Below are 23,022 nucleotides of genomic sequence, written 5' to 3'. Positions count from 1 at the left end.
TAATGACGTCGTCGCGCAGTGACGTCACAGCGTCATTTAGCAACCAAACCGACCTTCCTTCAGCAACTTCGCGTGAAAACTAGTGGACAGCAGTGACCAGAGGCAGAGACAGAAGCAGCGGCAGAGGGGGAGAAGGCGGTGTGATTGGTTTTATGGTGATTTCTCACATCAGTGAAGTCACTGTAACCAGAGGCTAGCTGTAATAGCGCGGTGCAGCCAGTAGGTCGCACTGCACGTTGTAAACGGGGATTTCTCTACTGTAATCTCCATTTTGAATGTTTTTATGATTCAGGGTTTTATGGCACGCCTCCTTCCTTCCTCATGGCCGAAAACGAGTAAATTGCCTGGATTACCCAGACGGTGTTATGAATCCGGAATAAAACGCCGGACGATAACCGAGCTGCGATCTTTCTACGCAGCGTGCGGTTTTTGTCGCTCGCGTGAAACGAGCGCGCTGTTGTTGTTGTTGTTGTTGTTGTTGCTAATCGCTAACAGCGTCTAAACAAAACAATGTCAGATGATGCAACAAATCAAAACGGGAACGTAGACGTAGATATCAACAGGTACGTACGTTATTTCGACCTTCAAACCGATTTTTTTCTCGAGTTAACTGCGCCCCTAAATACAAATATCGGCGTTGATCGCGTAAAAGTACAATTAGCTAGTTTCGTCGTGTTCTTCAACTCGTGAGATGTTTTTCACGATGTGTCGTTGAATCACTTGTGCTGCGTGGTTTCGTGGATGTTCAAGGGTTTATATTCTGAATGTGAAATGGTGATCTCGTCTGTCTGCAGTGGATTAGCAGTAGCCACTAGGCCTCAGCGCGTGTGCTGGATCCGACAGATTTGGGATTTTTTTCTGTTTATTTTAATATCAGTCGAGGGACATTAAATCCTCATGGATTTAGCTCCAGCGTTTGGACAAAACAGTGTTTGTAGCGTTACAGATTATGCCATTTTTATTGAGTCAAGAGTGCGCATGTCAGTCAAGTGAGTGACAACTAATCAGCTTGTTATTTTAATGCATTTAAATTTAGACGACACTTCTAAAGTCATGAGATAAACTTAAAAATCATACTTGTATACAATAAAATGTGATGCTTGTGAAAAACGGTTACTATAGTGACAGTAGTAGTAGTTACAATTAATATTGTATCTCCATTAATTATTATAAGGAGCTTAAGAATCATTTTTGTTAGTTTGTTTCATTTCTTTTTTTATAACTTGTTGTGGCTAGTACTTATTTACCAGTTTGTTTGTTTTTGGTAACACTTTACAGTAAGGATCATTAGTTAACACTACTTAATTGTATCGGTTAACATGAACAATACTTCAACAGCATTTATTGATCTTGGCTAATGTCAATTTCAACATTTATTAATACATTATTAAAATCAAAAGGTGTGCTTTAATGCACTGTGGTTTATATTATTTATTTTTTATTTTTTTTTATTTTTTTTTTTTTTTTTTTTTTTTTTTTTTTTTTACTAACTTTAATTTTGTTTTGTTTTCATGTTACTTGTGGTAAACTAGGTTTCTCTGGGATGTTATTTATGGTGTTTCAGAAACTATAATTATTTTGTTCTGTTTTACCACAGCAATGCAAGATGGATCAAGGAGGACTGAAGAACAGCGCCAAGAGAGATGGTAGTTTGAATACGTTGGATTACAGCAACAGCCCAGTTGAGGGAATTTTACGAAGCGGAATACAAAGCGCCATGTCTGTCGCCCCCACCTCGCTGGTTCCTCAACCCAATCCGCTGATGCAGCCGGTTTCCGGGGACCTTCCCAATGGCCTGAGCAACTCGCCCACTCTGGAGGAGCACACCACTTCTGTGTCCTCCACCTATGGCATCTTTGGGGAAGATTCAGAGCTCAAAGTGTTTGGGAAGGAGAAGAGGGCCCAGCAACACCAGACCCTGGGCGCTTTCACTTTGGGAGACAGCTTCTCAGGTCTGGAGGCCAGCATCGCAGACCTCAATAGCGTCTCTCCTTCAATGGACTCTCTGATTGGTGGAATCGATCCCAATCTCTTTCCTTTAAAAACAGAGGAGTTTTCTCCCATGGATAAAGGCGATATGGACCTTGACCAAGATTCCTTTGGGCCCATTGGGAAAGATGTCGATGTTGGCAATCATAAGCTCTTTAGTGACAACACTCTGGACCTCCTGCAGGACTTCGAGTTGGACGGATCGCCCTCTGATTTCTATGTGGCGGACGACACATTCCTCTCCACGATAGGTGACGATACTCTGCTCGGAGACTTGCCGACACATACAGAGAGGGACTTGAAAGCCGCCGTCTCGATGAGCAATGGCGCGACTACCACTTCCAGCCCCTCCAGCATCAACACGGTCACCACCACAATCAGCTTTCCCACCGTGAAGGTGGAGAAGGACTCTATAATCCAGCTGTGTACTCCGGGGGTCATCAAACAGGAGAACAACGGTGGGACTAACTACTGTCAGACAGCTCTCCACAGCACACCCATTAACATTTGCGGTGTCACCACTTCAAGTGGACAGAGCTTCCTATTTGGGACCGGCCCATCCACAGCTGCTGTCAGTCAGCAGAAAGATCAGAAGTCTGTCTTTAACATGTTCACCCCTGTGACCTCTACAGAAGGCAGTTGGGGCAGGGGCCAGGGCTTTGGGAATGCAAGCGAAATGCAACAGAGGGCCAGCGAATGCTTTTCCAAAAACTACACAAGCTTCTATGCCAGGTAAGCAGTAGAGGTCTGTGCTTACAGTCATGGAACACCTGGAAATTCCAGGGAATTTTCAAATTAGGCCTGGAAAAGTCATGGAAATTACTTAAAATCTTTAGAATTTCATGGAAAAACCATAGAAATGTTTGTATTGGTTATAAATCTGTCTTTGTTGTGCTGAGATCTAAAACATCTTTTAATGGCATTTTGAGTTTTTTTTTTTCTTTTTCAGTTTCATTTTTAGAATTCCAGTAATCACTATCAAAACTCATTGGTCAAAAGCATGGCAGTGTTATTTTAGTATTATGTAGCCTATATATACAAATATATATATATATATATATATATATATATATATATATATATAATAGTATGTATACTTTTAATAGTTTTTATTAATATTTCAAAATAGCATTTTTACATTTTCAGTTTTTGTTTTAATTTAATTTGAATGTTTTAGTCATTGTGCTTTAGTCATTTTTATTATTTATGATAAAAATAGATATTACCGTTTAGGTAAAAAAAAAATATATTTTTATCTCCGTTTTAGTTAAGTTTTAGCTTTTATTTTCAGTTAGTAATTTTAATGCTTACTAAATAACTTTCAGATATTTCAGTTTTTCATTTATATTTTATTTTACTTCAGCTTCATTCCGATAAATGAAAATGTTTTTAGATTCAGCTGTAGTTATTAATAAAAAACAAAAAAACTAAGTGTGGGGACCATTTTAGCACGGTTATCTGAGAAATAAATCTAATTTTATAACAAAAAATATAATTATTATTAAAGTGTAAAATAAAACACAACATAAGAATTAAAAGTTAAAGCATGGCTGTTCTGGGAACAATCATGCCATGCATTTCCTCCAGTAAGAAACAGCCAGGAAATAAAGGTCAGATCAGACAAAATCAGTTTTAAAGACAACACTGCACCCTAAATTAGTCTAAAAATGACTGTGCTGCACTATTATGGATTTGTTACACTTTTACCCACAGTATTCAACTAGTTAAAGATGCAGTACGGTCTGTGGTCTATCTGAACTTTCAGACAGTTCTGCACCATTTTCCTCTACACATTGATGTTCCGTCATGTTTTCACTGCTATCTCTCCTCACCTATTTGCAAACCCTGACTTGTATGAGCAGAAATCGTATAAAAATGTGCTGAAAGGGCATGACACAGGGTTCCCACGCTTCTTGAAAGTACTTGAATTTCAGACATATGGATTCAAGGCCTGGAAAGTACTTGAAAACAAACATGGGTCCTTGAAAGTGCTTGAATTAAATTTGAAATAAATTTTGTTTATGCAGGGATTAAAGTTTTCCATCGCTACAAATTAATTGTTTGTTAATACTAATTTCATATGATTGGTAATCTATTTGTCTTATTCTACTTCTTATTATATTGTTTTAAATAGAAATTTTAAAAAGCTTATAAGCATACATTTTTGAATTTGGCGTTGCTGAAAAAGATGCCATTACAAAGGTAAAAAGAAAATACCCCTGTAAGCCACTTTGAGTCAAAAGTTTTCCCGCTGAATTTCTGACCATTACCGCCAAACATTCTAATATTGTATATTATTTTCGCACATCAGGGAGCCACTATCAATATACGGGGTATTGAAATCGCATTTGAATGAGCGCTCGCTGTTCACTTTCGATTTCGCGATCATGCGCACTCTGTGTAAAGGGAGCACATCTTACAGTGTGTGTATAATTATTAGGCACGCTGATAATTGTGATCATATTTTTTTCCAAGCACATTTTACCAATTCCAAACCACATCAATCTTAATAACTACTATTATTTTTTGTATTTAATCATTTTGAAGTGATATATAATTGTACATGAAGGCTGGAAGAGAAAAACTTCTTATTAAGGTGTGCAGAATTATTAGGCAGGTTTTCTTTTACGGATGAAATGAGCCAAAAAAGAGATTCAACTCGGACTGAGAAGTCAAAAATGATTAAATCCCCCATGAGAAATATTAAAAACTAATGCAATACAGAAATTTCAAAGTTAAGGCATGACCATTGGACAGCAAAATGCTCATTGGGTCAGCGGGGTCAGAAAAAAACAGGTAGAGAAGAAAAGAGCATGTTAACTGCAAAATAATTAATGTGAAGAATTAAGTGTGAAACCATCAGAAACCTTTTAGTCTCCAGGGCCACTATTTTCCAGAACTGCAACCTTGAGTCTCCAGAATTACAAGGTGACAGGTTCTCAAAGACTTTGCTTGGGTAAAAAATCCAAAAAAATGACCCCTACTTAATAAGAATAACATTCTGAAGTGTTGTGAAATACATGAAGACTATTTGTATAGGCTTTATGGACAGATAAGTTGAGAGTGACTCTTGAAGGACCAGCACCACATCCTCTTGTACCACTGTTAGAAGAATTTATCTTCCAGAATCTGGCAGTAAGTTTTAGGAGCTCATTTTTGTCAGTCTCTGCAAGACAGACTTTTCAGGATAGGAGATGGACTAAAAATGAACTCCCAAAACTTACTGCAAAATGGAGCAAAATTTTATTTATCACCAGTACTGACTTCAATGGATTTCATTCAATTCCTTTGAACACAAATGCTCAAAACAGTCTAAAGTTATGAAACCTACACATTCAAAACATTATTACTCTGACATTTTTTATGTAAATGTTAAGTGTAAGTGAAATGTTAAGTACTTTCATGACACTACATATTCTGGGATGTGAATTTGATAGGTGCTTGATATAAAATAAATGGTGCTTTAAAAAGTCCTTGAATCTGGTGTTCATGAAAGAGTGGGAACCCTGATGACAGTAAGGCAGAATTTCTGTGGAAGTAATCTGTTAATGTGCTGCTTTTGTTACTGTAAAAACAGTCTTGTTTACTGTAAGTTGAGGAAGTCTGAAGAAACCTGTACTTCTGAAGGAGCTATGTAAGTGACAAACATACAGTATCTGATGATCTCCACAGAGCAGGTCGAACTGAAACCTGCTTATCCAAAACTGCAGCAGTTTGATAGATTGTTAATGTCGCGTCAAGCATACAGGCTTTGAGGAAGTGTCTGCATACGTGTCATGTGAACGGGCCACTGGCGACACACCTACCTAATCCAGCTTTTGCTCCATGCTTAAAATAAACATAAGATTGTTTTTTTAATGTTAGAGTCATTGAGTTCAGATCAAATGCCAGTGTCCTCACTTCTTGTTTCAGTAATCAGAGCACTGATAACATTATGCATTCTTACTTAGTTAACAAGAAAATGAAATCAACCCGTTTACTTTATTAATACTTGTACCTGGTCTTATTATGATCAGTTCATGAGTGCATGTCATCATGGAAATTGAAGTTGTTATAGTCAAAAGAAATCAATCTAAATAAACTGGCTCTGGGTCTGAAATGACATGCTACTGTTTAATGTTAACCAATAGTCAAATAACTATTTAGGCATTGTTTGTACTGTAGACTATTATTGTATGTAAAGAAGCCTTTCTAAAATCTTGGCAATAGTTTACACAGTATTTCAGTGGTAGATAACATTAATGAATGCTTACAGAAGTGGCCAGTCCAGTGTTGTTATTGTTAACCAAAACTAAAAATTGTAAACATTTTCGTGAATTGAAATAAAGCTGAAATAAAATACAAATAAAGAAAAAAAAACTGAAATATGCACTTAAAAAAAAAAAGTTTATGTTTTTTAAGTTTTAAATTTGTACCAGCAGCCTTCGCAAATAACTGAAATTTAAAAAAAGTTTACGGTAAAGTACTAAAATGACTGAAACCAAAGCTATATAAAAATAAATTACAGCTAAAAAAAAATAAAATACAAATAAAATCACTGAAACTAAAGCTGAAATACAAATAAATTACAGCTAAATAGAAACAAAATTAATAAAAATAGAATTACTGAAACTAAAGCTGAAATAAAAAATAAATTATTTCTAAATAGAATTAAAATACAATTAATAGAAATAAAATACATTTACGGAAACTAAAGGAAAATAATTTACAGCTAAATAGAAATAAAATAAAGATATTGAGACTAAAGCTAAAACAGAAATTATATATATATATATAAGAGCTGCACGATTATGACAAAAATCATAATTGTCGATTATTCCCTTGAAATTGTAATTGCGATTTATTAATTAGGATTATCACAATTTACATTGAATGATGCAACTGCATGCCGTATTTTTATATGAAAATAAACAAGCTGAAAACACTCTTAACTGAAAAACTTTTAGTGCTTTTCTGTAGTATTAAGCCTCAAATGTCAACTAAACATCGGATTGGTTTCTTCTTTAAATTATAAAAAAGTAAAAATATGAATGGTATTATAATGTTATACTAAAACAAAAATTTAAATAATGGGAAAAACCCTTAAGATAACATGTAGAAAGAAAAAACTTTGAACGATTACGTAATTGGGGCGTCCATAATTATAATCATGATTAGAAATTCAATTAATTGTGTAGCCCTACGCGTGACATTACGATGTGACGTGTAATGTGACGCGTTTCACTAAGCTGGCGAACGATCTCCGCTTCAGCGCGGATAGTGAGGAGCTCCCTGATCTCTGCTTCATTACAGTTTGTACATATTTTTCCGTTGTAAATGTTGCTCTGCCTTCAAAACACCCAGTAAAAGAGTTACACGGTAACGTGCGTCATCACTACGGCACACCCTTTACGGCATTGGGTCTGGCTTTTGTTCAGTAAGAGCTCGTTCTGGGACTGATCCTGGCAATGTTGCTAGGTCCCCATTCTGGGACCGTTCCCGGAATCAATTTTCCAGAATCAACACGCAGTGTGAAAGGGGCTTAAGAATGAAAGCACATTAATAAAATATTAGTAAGTACCATAATAGTATATAAATTACACTGGTTCAATCCTGCTCCACTTTCATAACTGGAAGGCCAGTTTAGCTCCAGCACACCTGCTAAGAAGTTTTTTAGTGATCCTGAAGACCTTGATTAGCCGGTTCAGGTGTGTTTAATTACAGGAGCTAAACTCTGCTGGAAGTGGCTCTTCTGGAGCAAGGTTGGACAACAAAAACAGCAAACAACTTTAGCTTTGTAAAATAACCAATAAGAGATGTTGAGATGCTCTCAAGGGTGATCTTGACCTTCAACCTCCACGTCCTGGTCAAAAAGCTTCCTTAAGTTATGTGACCACTCCTGGCTCCATTTGTGGTAACACTCACTTTTTCACAATCAGTTCCCGATGGATAAAACCATTTTTGTCTCATTGTACATCCTGTTTCACTAGGATGTCAAACGAAATTAAAATAGATGCTGTTCCATCTGGGCTCTAAACAATGTTTATCTGCCAAATACATCACAGGGTAATGACTGAAAATCTGGCCTATTACGTTGTCAGATGTTTTATAAAAAACATAGCAATAACTTGAAAGTGCACCATAAAATCATCTAAATAGCTGGTGGTTCTGGATAGAAAAGCAGTCAGTTCGTGGTTCAGTCACGGAGAGCAGGAACAGATGGTGAAACACAAGAGAGGTTTCATCTTTAATTTACATATGGGCTCGATTATCAGGCCTTTGTGGTCTGCAGGTTTTGAGTGGGAGTCGGGGTTGTTTGCGACTGCGTCCCAACCTGTGTGACATTTAGTGTCTTGCAGCCAGCTTAGACAGGAGCTGTCTCTCTCGCTCTCTTTGTTTGTCTGTCTTTCTCTCTCTGTCGTGTGCACGCTATTTGGCAAAAATGGTTGGTTTTGGGTCAATGGTGCCACGTTTCTCACGCAAACATAAAATCGGTTCACACCCCAATTGTTTTGCGGCATGTTGTTTTTTTGTTTTTTATCTCCTGTGTGACTCTCCATCATGAATGAAGATTTAATTGAGCCAAACCCTTTTTATTTGTAGTGACTCAGAAATTCTTCCTGAAAGCTTTGCTCAAATCGTTCTTGGCTTTATATGACTCAACATGTACGGCTCTTAGGCAGCTGTGAATAAGTAGCTTGTTTTCTCTTTCCCCTCCTAGTCTCTCTCTCTCTCTCTCCTCTCCTCCCTCCAGCAAACACCCACCGAATATTTTTAACTCTGCATAACCAGTCCCACAATGAGAACCTTGGGACTAGTGAAAATATAGGTTTTCTGAAAAAGGAAAAAAAAAAAAAAAACCCTGAGGTAGATCTTTGAAATTTATGGAGACTGTCACGTTGTTCTGCAAACACTGTACATAATGTTCATACAAAAACAGACTGCTTTTTTTTTTTTGCCGAAAAGCATATATTACTACAATGCAAAAACGCAGTTGCTTTTATTTCCATTGGCCAGATGCAGTTTGCTTGGATGACACTTGTAGCTGAACATAGAGACTTCATTCCAAATGCCAAACATAGAGACGCACCAGATGCCATAAGAAAATAACACACTGTATTTTACAAACTGTTTTTATTACCCACAGCATTGATTGTGTTTTGTTTTCAATTGAGTAATTGTAATAAATCACTTTTTAATAGTATGATTGATAATGTTGAGGATGCATAAAAATTATCAAAAGTGACATTAAAGACTTTTACACAGTGGTCGGTAGTTTGTCCTTTAACATTAAATAACATAATACATAAATCAATGCCATTATTTTCTTGTCTTATGAAGTATATAACTGTATTAGTAATTAAAAAGTATAAAAATGAATAGTTCCAGTCCTGAATGCTGTTTAGTCAATACTACATTCCAACTGTGCTAAAAATACAATGTAGTAACAGCTTTGACTGGTTTCAGTTACCGAAAACCAACTTCCCAGACCTCTACACTGGAAGCTATTTCAGCTACTGGGAAGCTATTTCAAAGCATCTCTGCATTAGGAATATCAGACCAGTTAGTCATCGCAAATATTTGTCACAACGGCCAACCTAGGTTTAAGGTTCTCTCTCTCTCTCTCTCTCTCTCTCTCTCTTTCGTTCTTTCATCTCTTTCTCTCTCTCGCTTACTCGCTCTCTCACCGTCTCGGTTCGGTTCTTGTAGAGCAGAAATCCTGACAGTCAGCAGAAGTGGATAATGGATGTAAATCACCTCTGTGTCATAAGTGCTTTAGCACACGGAGATCAAGCCGCCTGAAATGCTATGAGTGCCATTGGTTTGACCTACTTTCTCTTCTGAATCCCAGCTGGGCCGAGCAGAGATTACCCCGTGTGTATACACTGCAGGCTGGCAGAAAGGCGCAACACAACTAAAACACCTCAGTCGTAACTAATGAAGCAGTCTATACTGCTTGCATGCAGAGTCCTGGAGGACAAACCAAAGTATAATGAACGAATAAGGCACTTAGGGCCAGATTTACTAAACAGGGCAAATTAGCGTGAGAGCGCAATTCCAAAAAAGCACTAATGGGAGTGGAAATTTCTGTGGGTTATTTACTGACAATGCACAAATTAAAGCACACTGACTCAGTCAGATCATTTCCATAATGACCAACACAATCTACCATGAGCAGAGCAAATTAGTGTCTGCTTTAAGACATGCTTTTTTGGAGCGTTGAATAATGTCGCAAATACCAGTAATTTGACGAGTGCAAACGTTTGTAAATCACGTTGTGTGATTCATTTTAATTCTCTCCCATACATTTTGCGTCTGGAAGGGAAACTCCTAAAAATGCATATTCAATAAGGTCAGGCGCAAAAATAACTGTGTCCACGCCTTTTCAGAGCTAATTCTTCACTGCGCGTCTTTAGTAAATCCTGACAGTACTATTTTAATGCCAAAAGACGGGTTGCGGTGGCGCAAGCTGTTAGTAAATCTGGCCCATAGTGTTTCCCATACATTTATTTATTTCTGGCGGCCTGCCACAATATCAACATTGACCACCACAAATAGATTTGCACAAATTTGTCCGAAACTCATGCAAGAATCACGATATGGCTCTATTAAACTTCAAAAGGCTATGATTTCATTGAATAAATCTGAGCGCTGCACATTTCAAAGTCAGTCACATTTCAGATGTGTCTCTGAATGAAACTGACTATATTCAGAAAAGTATCAATGGCATTTTAATTTTATTTTACCTACTTATAATCCCTGATAAAGCGTTTATGAGCGCAGCGCTGCTTTGTGTACAGTCGTTACTAGGGGTGGAAATCTTTAGTCACCTCACAATCCGATCTGATTACGATTCTGGGAGTCACAATCCGATTCCAGAACGATTCTTAATCTACTTTTCCCCCCCTTATTAATTAATTAGTTTGAGAATTGGTCAAGTAGTCGTTACTGGGGACACCGCTGTATTTCTGCCGTTCCAAAGGCGCCACCTACTGGCAGAGAATGAATGTGCGTTTTCAATCAGCCTGTCTGCTGTTTTTGTTCAGACCAGTGTGAAAATGTGTATTTTTTTAAGCAGTAAACGCACAGTTGTAAATGTGAACCAGTGGATGGCTAATATGCCCTAAAATAAAAATGTAAAGACCATTTATATTTAAATGAATATAATAATTGATATTCTTGACTTATCCTTTTTCTGAAAAATGTTTTAAAGGCTGAAATGTGAAGTTTTTTTTATAAAAATGCGAAGAGCATTTTATAAAACTTTGTTTTTGTAAAAACCTGTATCTGAACTGTAAATCATGTTTTTTTTTTTACAGCCATATTACAGTTTAATATGATTCCACAGACATTGCTCATAAGGTATTAATTTAATTTGTGCAGATCTTAAAAAAGGTGTTAAAAAACCTTAAATGTGATTTTATAAACCCTGCAGATAACCTGACATAGGCTAACTTATATCGACTGTAACGTTAACTTCCTTAACTCTGGCACTCACTGTCTGCTCCTTCAATCCAGATGAATATTGAAAAATATTTTCCATTAAGTTTTTTCAAGAAAGCCCCGTAAAATTGTATGTTAAAAAAGTGCTAAATGTGTTATAAAAAGTAGAGATGTGGTGTGGGGGACATGTTTAATTATGTAAATAAATTTCTTCGCAATTTGAAATATTTGCATTGGAGCATTTTTTTATTTTTAGTATTATAGTCAGGGCTTGGCATTAAGCATTATCATGTGGTTGTCCTTCGGACAAGTACATTTGTCATTTACTTGTCAAGAGTATAAAATTTACTTGCCCAGAGAGAAAAAAATCAATTTAAATTGAGTTATAAATATAATTATTTATTGTAGTTATACAAAACAAAGTATAGTGTTTATAGAGTATACGTAGTAGATTTTGCATGTCACATTTAGTTTTAGTTAGATTTTTCTTTTAAAATAAAATAATAAACAAAATAATAAAATTAAATCAGTATCAACAAAATTCATCTCTGCAATGCAGAGGAAACACAGAAGCTGCATCTGAAGTGGAATAGATCTATTTACCCACTGTTTAATGTGGCTCTGAGGGACATGGAATGCTTTAACCTGCAGTTACAAAATGAATAAATAATGTTTCGATACATAAAACGTTGAATACGGATATTTGAAATTATATATATAAAAAATAATAATTATTTAAATGTGAAATTAAAACCGCCAGCAGGTGGCATCAAGTCACTGTTAATAAGCGAGTCACTGCGATTGAACTGAATCATTTAAATGGTTGATTCATTCAGGAACGAAACACCGTCATGTTGCTCAGAGACGTAAAACAGTGCTGTGGCTGTGTTTAGAATGATTTCTGTTGGCGAAATAGAACAAAAACAGGCAATATATGGTGTCTAAAACGTAAGTCTCTTAATAGTAACTTATTGAACTGTTGTATAAAATCACATTTGTAATCATGCTGATTTTTGGAGCAAAAAAACGGCGCTCGATCTTCGTGTGATATTGTTTAACTATATGAAATGATATAAATATATAAATTACCCCCCGAATTTTCTGACCATTCTTCATGCATTTTAATAATGAATCTTGCAGTGAATGAACGCACACATGTACTAGTCTAACCTACTAGACTTCTTTATGTAGGCCTAATATATGCGTGCAGTCTGTAGGTGTGTAATGGTTGATTTTTGCAATATACTCGATAATGTCAAATCACACATCGTTAAAACAACAATTACGATATTCTCGCAAACGATATATATCACACACCCCTATAACTAAGGCTGTGTCACAAATAAAGGCAGTTGTTATTGTTTTCGGTATTGACATTTTCAAGTTACTTGTCCGATTGGGCAAGTCAAGTTCTCTTTTACTTGCCTGTCCAAAACATTCACTTGTCCCGGACAAGCGGAGAAGCGTTAATGTCGAGCCCTGATTATAATACAAAACAAAACAACCCCCCCTCCCAATGGGGGAAGTGCCACCACAAATAAAGTGTAAGTTTGTGGGAAACGCTGAAATCATGTGACAGCTGTGCTGAATCTGCTGATATTCATATACAACAGCACACTTGCCTGTGTAATAGTATTTATAAAATGTCTTTTCCTCACTATTTTCCTCATTGTGCACTAATGATTACTCTCTGAACCCTGTGACATTTGCATTGAGAAGAATGCAGATAATGTAACTGTATTTCGGGTTGAGCAAACCAATGTGGTTAGACTGGTTGGAAAGTAAATGTGACCCACATTTTCCTTTTTTCATAAACATAGTGAGTTATCTGTGCAAAAAGGAAAGAAAGAGCTTCTCGTGTTGTGATCATATATTCATGAAACAATTTATAGTTTTATTTTAAGAATTGATGTGTAAAATGCAGTGTGTTTGTACTTGCTGCCTTATTCATGAGGCTGTGTCTTATGGCAAGGCAAAAATATCAGACACAGCAATGGCATGCTCAACTTCCTCTTTCTGTTTTCATGTGTTTCTCCTCAGGGTAGGTGCTATTTCCTTTTTTTTATTGCTGCTTTTGCTCTCCGATCCTGGGAGACTTCAGCCACGAATTAGGCATTTCTGTCATAAAGATGATGATTAAAACCCACAACCTTTTGCAAAATATCATTTATGTGCCTTTTAAGGTATAATGAAGACATTACAACAAATAGACTAATCTAGCATCTGACAACTAAAATGTTGCCCTGTAACCAAACTGAATGTGAGATTTTCAGCCCACTGTGATCAATAGATAGAAGGGAATGTAGAGATCGATGCATCACTAGCAGATGGATATGTAATGTTGAGGAAGTCACGTGCTTTTGTGGCCATCAAATGCAGTCTATAAATAAGTAAACAGAAAATAAAGAGAGTGGGATTTTAGCCACGAGTATCTATTCATTTTCAAACTCAAATTCCTCTTCATTGCAAAGACGGGCCGATTTATATTTAAAGTCGACATGAAAAGAAAATCCACCTCGTCTATTTTCTAAATTCATGTCATATTTATTGTGAAAAATTAATCCATGCATGTCTCATTTATAAAAAATGACCTCAAAAGTTTTAATCAAAGTATCATATTATCATTATCATATTTAATCAAATATCATAGTTATTATCATAACTTTTATAAATATTAGTGTTTTTTTTTCCTGCAGCAATCTATCGTAGCTTCTAGGGCTGAAACGATTAGTTGACATTATCAACAACGTCGACAATAAAAAAAATAGTTGACAAATAATATTGTTTTTGAATAGTCGTTTGATCTCAAATGACCTAATGTAAGGGCCTGCAGTAGCGCGGTTTGACCAGTGTGTAGTGTGTATAGTGTGACCAGACTGTAATTCAGCCCTCCCGGCTGCAATCCAATAGAAGAAGCTTAGGAGACGTTCAAATGAAGCCGAACCAGTGTGGGAAAGCTTTATAAAACTATAAACACAAAATGCTGCCGTGTGGCCCAGATAAATTGACTTTTTCGTTCTTCCGTTAAAGGAAAAACCTTTGGGTTACAAGTCCGACTTTCTAAACATTAGTCCACGACTGCCCCAAGTACATGCTCAGTGCTTTCAATAACAAAATATACACAAATCAAGAATGACAGCGGTGAGAAAACAGCAGTTAAGGAAGCATCTGATTGTAGAGATGTGAATGCTTGCACCAGCTCTGCAATCGGCACTACAGTAAAGTTAATTCACGTTTATTTATACGACGCTTTATGCAATAGACTGCAATAAAGCAAGCAGCATCACATTATTAAACATGAAAAAATAGTGTCAGTGTCACTTTCAGTTAGAATTACAACTTGATTTTCTGCTGTAAGGCAGCTCTATATGAATATGTATAGAATATCAGTATTTTAACAATTTGCAAAAGTGGAATAATCGATCGGAGTCTACTGATTAATCAGTGAAATAAGCGATGATTAGTCAGTTAATCATTCTAATAATCTTTAGTTTAATCAATTTCTTTGTTGCAGCGCTAGTTCCACCCTAATAGACCTACATCCTCTCATCATTTCTGTTACAGGTGGTGGTGTTTGAATGATGCATAATGCTCTCGCTCACTGAATAGAGCAGTGCTGGCCTGCGGGCCAACTGTTGAAAAGCCCTGGAACAGACAATTATGACTAAAACTATTATTAAAATGTTTACTAGGTGATAGAGATCAGGTTGAGCTTGAAAGGTATGACAAGATGCTACTAAAACTTCAAGCGTGCATGCACAGGTTGCTTCTTTTACAGGTCTTTATAAAAACATTTTTTTGTGTTTTTAGTTTTAAAGGGCAATAAAATGCATGCTGTGACTAAGTAGATGAGTTATATATATATATATATATACACAGTGGGTACGGAAAGTATTCAGACCCCCTTAAATTTTTCACTCTGTTATATTGCAGCCATTTGCTAAAATCATTTAAGTTAATTTTTTTTTTCCTCATTAATGTACACACAGCACCCCATATTGACAGAAAAACACAGAATTGTTGACATTTTTGCAGATTTATTAAAAAAGAAAAACTGAAATATCACATGGTCCTAAGTATTCAGGCCCTTTGCTCATTATTTAGTAGAAGCACCCTTTTGATCTAATATATATATACTTTTATATATTGTATAACCATGTAGTACGTCTAGTAATATCAATAAAATAACTAACACAAATGACGGGTATCTCATTCAATTATTTATTTGGAACTTATTTACTTGAAACGCAGACCAAAAGATAAGATTATTGATAACAAAGCAATAAATCAGGCATCTGAGCAAAAACAACTTCACATTTTGTAACACTAGATAAAATTAATATGAAGTCAAACTAATATTAAACACACATCAGTTGGATCTTGCCAGTTGTGATGTTTGTTTTTTGCCTAACAAGACCTGCCATGTTTAGATTTGTTTGTAACACGTCTCACTCTGTATTTTCACGCTGTGTTTCTTTGTTTCCCTCGCATGTGAATACGGTAAAGCAGTCCTGTCTGCTGATAGTCATGCAAATGTATGTACTTTATTACAAATGATACAGCAAAATCTCTACCAGTTGACTCATAGCTATGTTTCCATGCACTTATAGCCCGCAACGTTTAAAAGTTTAAAATTTAGACTGAAAATCATATTGATATGACAGCGGTTTGTCTGGCATTTGCTATCTGTTAGAGGGAAACATGTTGTCTAAAGAGGATATGCAACTGTCCTCTCCTCCTTTTCGCTCTGCTTCACTTGATAGATTTGCATGCGTCTACAACACTGTGAAGCCCTACTCATATTCTCTACTCATAGTCTTTCTCTCACGCTGAATGCATGTGTAGGCGTTGCAAATGTGGCTCAGTGTGGAGCAGTGCTAAACGTTTAGGCCGTCGTTCAGCCGTCGCCCCCTGGTGGCCAGTCTCACATCCTCATTCTCATGTTGCATAATTTATTGCATTGGCATAGGAGCGGGCTGAAACTACTTATATTACTATGTTTGTAAAAAGATGAAGATAAAAGAGAATGTGTGCTGATGGTTAGTTCTTGCCATTCCTGCTGAACCATATTAATTCATTATTATTCAAAATCTTTAAACGGTATTATTCCTGTTAGCTAATATACACGCATCCCTGTGTTTGTGTGTTTTCAGACCTGAAGACCGCACCGCCACATCCTCAGCTGCCGGGAAGTCCGGCACACACAAGAGCTGTCTCGTGTGCTCTGATGAAGCTTCAGGCTGCCATTATGGAGTCCTCACCTGCGGAAGCTGTAAAGTCTTCTTTAAGAGAGCAGTTGAAGGTGAGAAAGTTCTGACACATTTTGGGCCCTATCATACACGTGGCACAATGTGACGCCAGGCACGACGCAAGTGTTTTTTGCTAGTAACTAAAATGTGATTATTTGCCTCTGTCTTTCTTTACCTGATTAGGTAGATTTAGAGACACGTCCTTCTAGTGTGACCTGACTTTCTCACTGCATGTCTATTTCGAGCGACTCGTACTGAGTCTTTCATGGGTCAAAATGCTTTTTATCCTGTGGGTGTTGAAATACATCTGTGCCTGACAGAGAAAATGTGTTCTGATAATATCAGACAGACAACATGAATAGGATTTTACAGCTAATCTGTGTGTATTTTAAGTGCATATATTTGAACTATACGAACTACGGCTCTGCATTTAAAAAATAGCAATTAAAAACAATGCAGTTGGTTTCAGGACAGTTTTAGACAGCTCATGTGGAGCTGTGCATGATGAGGAACTCCTGAGGCATCCTGTCTAATCCACACCATTCTTTATTCTCATAGGGCAACACAATTACCTGTGTGCTGGACGGAACGATTGCATCATTGACAAAATCCGCCGGAAGAACTGCCCTGCCTGTCGTTACCGCAAATGCCTCATGGCAGGCATGAACCTAGAGGGTAACACGAAATGTTACACTTGTTGCATAATTACACCAGTGTGTCCCCACATGTCAGTTTAGATGTATAACAAAACTTAAATTCAATCAAGGGAAATGCATGAAGTTTGAAAACTGACTGTCGTAAACTTTGCTCATTCACCGCTCAGCCCGTAAAACCAAGAAGGGGCGTAATCTCGGCAAGGTAATCCAGCAGCCGTCAATTCCAGAGCACAATCTTCCTCCGCTGCCTGAGCCTCGGGCACTGGTGCCCAAACCCATGCCCCAGGTGGTGCCCACCATGCTGTCACTGTTAAAGGCCATCGAGCCGGACACCATCTACGCCGGATACGACAGCACCATCCCTGACACCTCCACCCGCCTTATGACCACTCTGAACAGGCTGGGCGGCCGGCAGGTCATCTCTGCGGTCAAATGGGCCAAAGCTCTGCCAGGTACATCTTGAGACTAGGGATGTAACGATGCACCGCAATGAAATGTTAAAATACATCGCGAGGGTGGAGACAGTTGAGGGTGGGGGTTTATATGAGTGTATCTCTGAGGGGAACTGACTGTCTTCAGGAAAGTTTAAATGTATTTTCTTTTCACCCTGCCTCTGCATAATGCATATTAAAGCAGTGTTTATAAGCTGAGCACTGCTTTGTTTACAGCAGTAACTGAGGAAACGATGTATCGCTGCTGTTCCATAAGCGCCACCTGCTGTCAGAGAGTGAATCTGCATAAAATGTATTTTATGTAGTGTATTTTCACACGCTGAAGTGAGACCATTCTGTTTTTGCTTTAAATTATACAATCTAATTTAAATCAAAAACTGCTCCTGCTGCATGTTTGTAACATCTTTGTTTGGATCGTGATTAAAATGTTGTGCTTGCCTCTAATTTGAAATGGAAAGAGCACTGGCAAAGCCTTAGTTTGTTTATATGAAGAGATTTATTTTATTTGTATTTATTTGATTTGGGATTCCATTTAATTTATTTGGTTTTGTTATTTGACATTTCAATGTGCAGCATTTTGTCTGAGAAATAATAAAAGGACAACACCTCATTTATAATTTGTCTTAAATCTCATTTTGTAAAAATATTTGATTTGGGATTCCATTTAATTTATTTGGTTTTGTTATTTGACTTTTCAATGTGCAGCATTTTGTCTGAGAAATAATAAAAGGACAACACCTCATTTATAATTTGTCTTAAATCTCATTTTGTAAAAATAAAAAAAAGGTCTTCAAAAAGCCATGTACAGCATGTACTAAAAACTCAATTTTGCTCTTTTTAGGGTTTAGGAACCTTCACCTGGATGATCAGATGACCCTCCTGCAGTGTTCCTGGCTCTTCCTCATGTCCTTTGGACTAGGCTGGAGGTCATACCAGCAGTGTAATGGAAACATGCTGTGTTTCGCGCCAGACCTGGTCATCAATGAGTATGTATCTCATTTAACAGGCCATTTGCTTTAATAATCTCTCTGGCAGTTTAAAAAGACGCTCACACCATGGAAACTATAATGATAACGATAACTGTAAAGTGTTAAATAATCATTCTAATTCTATGAGAATAGTTCACACCACAACTATTTTTGGAATCACTTTCAGAACCTTTTTTTTTTCTAGCTGATGAACTATAAAAACATGGACCGTAAATCAAAATCCACCGAGAAGAGCAGCGGTAGACAACAAATTCTCTCACACGCTCAGACGTTTATCGTCGGTTGTGAAATGCACTGACCCTCAGGCCTTCCAAGATGTAGATGAGTTTGTTTCTCCATCAGATTTGGAGAAATGTAGCATTACATCACTTGCTCCGCAATGGATCCTCTGCAGTGAATGGGTGCCGTAAGAATGAGAGTCCAAACAGCTGATAAAAACAGCACAATAATCCACAAGTAATCCACAGCACTCCAGTCCATCAGTTAATGTCTTGAGAAGCCAAAAGCTGCTTGTTTTTTTTTACTTTAATGCTTCTGGACAAAATACCAGTCCATAATAATACTTCCTCTAATTCATTCTGACGGCACCCATTCACTGCAGAGGATCCATTGGCGAGAAAGTGAAGCAATGCTAAATTTTTCCAAATCTCTTCCAATCACCAAACAAACTCATCTCCATCTCTGATGGCCTAAGGGTGAGCAAATTTGAATTTTTAGGAGAAATGTTCCTTTAACTGCCCACAAAAGCCTAATAAGCAAGTCTTGTGTGTCCGTCTGCAGAGAGAGGATGAGGTTGCCCTACATGAATGATCAGTGTGAACAGATGCTGAAGATCTCCAATGAGTTTGTGAGACTGCAAGTGTCCAACGAGGAGTACCTGTGCATGAAAGTCCTTCTGCTCCTGAGCACAGGTGACCTTCTTTAGAAGCCATTCATGCTTGATCCGTATGGTTTCAGGTTCCCTGAGAATCCAGATGAATTCATTTGATGTCAAATGGCTTCATTTTACAGAGGACTGTAACGAAACCTTTGTGTGTTGTTGTGCTTTCTCAGTGCCGAAGGATGGTTTGAAGAGCCAGTCAGTGTTTGAGGAGCTACGTATGTCTTACATTAAAGAATTGGGCAAGGCCATTGTGAAGAGAGAGGAGAACTCCAGCAAGAACTGGCAACGGTTCTATCAGCTCACTAAGCTACTGGACTCCATGCATGATGTAATGGTTTATCCTAAATAATGCTCTTTGAAAACTATGGCTCTGCTCCAAACCCTAGTGAGCTGCTCTTGCTAAAGCGGCATCCCAACTGAGATGGACTCATTTGGAACGCTGTGCATAGGAAGCAACTCTGCACGACATACTAATATCACTCTAGAGACTCAGATCAACAATTGATCCCAGTAGAGTTTTGTATGTCCCTAAGCTAAAGACGTAATACTCTAATAAGCATAAAAACACATGTCACTAGGGTCACCATATCAGGGGCCAGTTGCATAAACAAATTTAGTCTTTTTCATTAAATTATATATTTTTTAATTGCTACTTAAAAATTGTAATTCCTACTGGGATTTATTTCACTGCAAAGCAGTGAAGCAAAGAATGCTACCTTAGAATTTTGCCAAACCTTGGTATCATATATTAGCCAGCATATAATTTTGATGTTTATCTTGTGAGAACAGTCTTCACCTCAGGAGTGTCCATAAATGATGCTGCCTGCTTTGGCAATTCTCTAGATTTTGGAACAGAGCAAATGTCTATGGTTTGCCTTTTTATTGCATAAATTATTATTGTAGTTTAAAGACATGAAATCATGAGACGTGAAATCATAACAGGCCTGATTTTTTTATTTTTTGAAAGAAGACTCTTATGCACAAGGCTGCATATGTTTGATCAAAAATGCAGAAATATTGTGAAATATTTTTACAATTTAAAATAACCGTTTGCTATTGTAAAATACTTAAGAATGTAATTTATTCCTGTGATCAAAGCTGAATTTTCAGTATCATTCCTCCAGTCTTCAGTGTCACATGATCTTCAGAAATCATTCTAATATGCTGATCTGCTGTTCAAGAAACATTTTATTATTATTATTATTATTATTAATGTTGAAACATTTGTGCTGCTTCATATTCGATGAATACACAGTTTAAAAGAACAGCATTTATTTGAAACATTAGCTTTTTGGATCAATTTAATGCATCCGTGCTGAATCAAATTAGTTAATGTCAATGATCCTAAGCTTTTGAATGGCAGTTTATGTTCAGTTTCATAATAGTTTTTCAAAATGTATGAACTTCCTTCACTTTTAATGAAACTGAGAAAATGTGTGCAAAGAAAAATGATATTAATATCATAAAATCGCCCTACTTTGGGGATTCACTCGAAAGTAAAGTGCATCACAAATGCTGTTTCACATCTCTAACCCCTCTGTATGTCTTCAGATGGTGGGTGGACTCCTGAACTTCTGTTTCTACACCTTTGTGAATAAATCCCTCAGCGTGGAGTTTCCCGAAATGCTGGCGGAGATCATCAGCAACCAGTTACCAAAATTCAAAGCTGGGAGTGTCAAATCGCTGCTGTTTCACCAGAAGTGAAGCTCCTCCCAGCAGCAGGACACGATGCCTTAAACGTCCACCCCGTCCCCTCACTCCCATTCCACCGTGACAGCAGAAGGAGGCGGAGGCGTGTGAGAGAGAGGACCGTATGCAACCCAGCACACAACTCCATGATTGACCACAGTACAGTGGAGTCGGAGGAAGAGACGGGTAATTAGAGGTTCTAAAAAAAAAGCTAACAAACGGCTGAACTGTTGAAATTTACGTAACCACGAATAGATTATCCCATACATGTCGTCTCAGGTGTTTGACTCCCAGCATCAACTATTAGTAGATGAAAGCTAATTGTCTAAGGTCACTTACTATGTAGTGTTCCACACGTCTCTTATTTTTGCAACAGATGCAGCAAAGCAGCACTTACAGTCCAGTATGCGCAGATTATATAGTCTAATCAGAGTATCCTACTTTTTAACTTCAGATGATAACAGTTTGAAATAATCATTTCAATAACATGTACAGAGATATAATGGCTTCAGCTTGGTTTGAAAATGAAATACTTTTTGTATGACAGCATATCTACACTGTTTTAAAACAACTCATGTCATTAACAGAGTTACATATATACAGAAAAAGGGAAAATATGTGCCTTTTTTATTTTTTAGCTTCTTTCCTTTTTTAGCCATTTTCTTGACTCGTCCGAACCAGACATCCAGCACTACTTCTTCATAGTTGATTGTACTTTTATACCCACTTGCACTTGTAATTTAAAAAAAAAACTGCATTATTTTTTTTTTGGCTGCTTTGTCATCGTTAGTGTGAAAAGTGATCCTTATCGATGAGACATGGAGATGAGTCTGACGATTATTTTTATGCTTAGAAATGCAAATCGAGCACTTTCACTCCTTGTAAGTACTTTAAAAGGGGCTGGTTTAGATTTGCTCTGCAGCGAAGGTGTATTTGTGTCTAAGAAAGCCATTTATTATAAAATCCACCTATTAATTCATATAGGAATTATGCAATGTGAAACGTGTTTTTGTCGGTTTTGTTTTTATGTTTGTCATCTTTGTTCCTTGGCTTACATAGTAATGCCACAGTATACAACCAAAACAATGAATGCAGATTACAGTACCTATAACATTCTGGATTCATACAGACAGATGATTTGAATTGTCAGATACAGTACAATCACACTTAGCGACACCAAACATCAACTCAGGCCCACTTCATTTATATTTGCAGTACAAACTCTAGATCCTGTATGACAGTGTACATTTTGTAATTTTTTTTTATCAGGTCCAGACTAACCCATATTAAACTAACCTTGACCTGTCTTGGTTTAATCAGTCAAAACTGTGGTGCAGGAGCAGGGTTTTAACTCTCTGGGAATTTCTACTCGCCTGTATTGTTGCAGTCTGTTATTTCAGTGCCAAACATATATTGCTTTCAATTTGTACAATCTAAAACTGTGCTTGTCCTAACAGTCGGCAAAGGTATATATATTCAAGAGAGGGGAAAAAAGAGAAGATCAGAATATTTTACATTTCTTCTGTAGAAGCTTAAAGGAACACTCCACTATTTTTGAAAATAGGCTCATTTTCCAACTCCCCTAGAGTTAAACAGTTGAGTTTTACCGTTTTCGAATCCATTCAGCCGATCTACGGGTCTGGCGGTAGCACTTTTAGCTTAGCTTAGCATAGATCATTGAATCTGAATAGA

General features: G+C 37.1%; 1 protein-coding gene across 5 annotated transcripts; it reads left to right on the top strand.

Moving 5' to 3' along the window:
- The first annotated feature begins 96 nt into the window (after positions 1-96).
- On the top strand, positions 97-22,873 carry nr3c1 (nuclear receptor subfamily 3, group C, member 1 (glucocorticoid receptor)). Of its 5 annotated transcripts, none has more exons than XM_016235534.1 (9): positions 97-155; positions 1,598-2,721; positions 16,566-16,714; positions 17,220-17,336; positions 17,485-17,769; positions 18,611-18,755; positions 19,539-19,669; positions 19,812-19,969; positions 21,193-22,873. In XM_016235534.1, the coding sequence occupies exons 1-9, from the start codon at positions 153-155 to the stop codon at positions 21,343-21,345; spliced, it is 2,265 nt and encodes a 754-aa protein (XP_016091020.1). In that variant the 5' UTR covers positions 97-152; the 3' UTR covers positions 21,346-22,873. The 5 variants fall into 5 exon arrangements, with proteins under 5 accessions (XP_016091020.1, XP_016091021.1, XP_016091024.1 ...); XM_016235535.1 differs by lacking the exon at positions 97-155 and adding an exon at positions 190-563; XM_016235538.1 differs by lacking the exon at positions 97-155 and adding an exon at positions 577-686.
- The last annotated feature ends 149 nt before the right edge of the window (positions 22,874-23,022 follow it).

Source organism: Sinocyclocheilus grahami, unplaced genomic scaffold (genome assembly GCF_001515645.1).
Source record: "Sinocyclocheilus grahami isolate Dianchi unplaced genomic scaffold, SAMN03320097.WGS_v1.1 scaffold470.1, whole genome shotgun sequence".
Taxonomy (NCBI): Eukaryota; Metazoa; Chordata; class Actinopteri; order Cypriniformes; family Cyprinidae; genus Sinocyclocheilus; species Sinocyclocheilus grahami.
Note: the sequence above shows the minus strand (reverse complement) of the source record. Positions and strands in the feature narration are given on the sequence as shown.

What these genes read in the sequence shown, in the direction of transcription:
- nr3c1 (XM_016235534.1), top strand. An exon ending in GGCAGGCATGAACCTAGAGG is followed by an intron (nt 17,337 to 17,484) that starts GTAACACGAAAT and finishes TTCACCGCTCAG; the next exon opens with CCCGTAAAACCAAGAAGGGG. An exon ending in CCAGACCTGGTCATCAATGA is followed by an intron (nt 18,756 to 19,538) that starts GTATGTATCTCA and finishes GTCCGTCTGCAG; the next exon opens with AGAGAGGATGAGGTTGCCCT.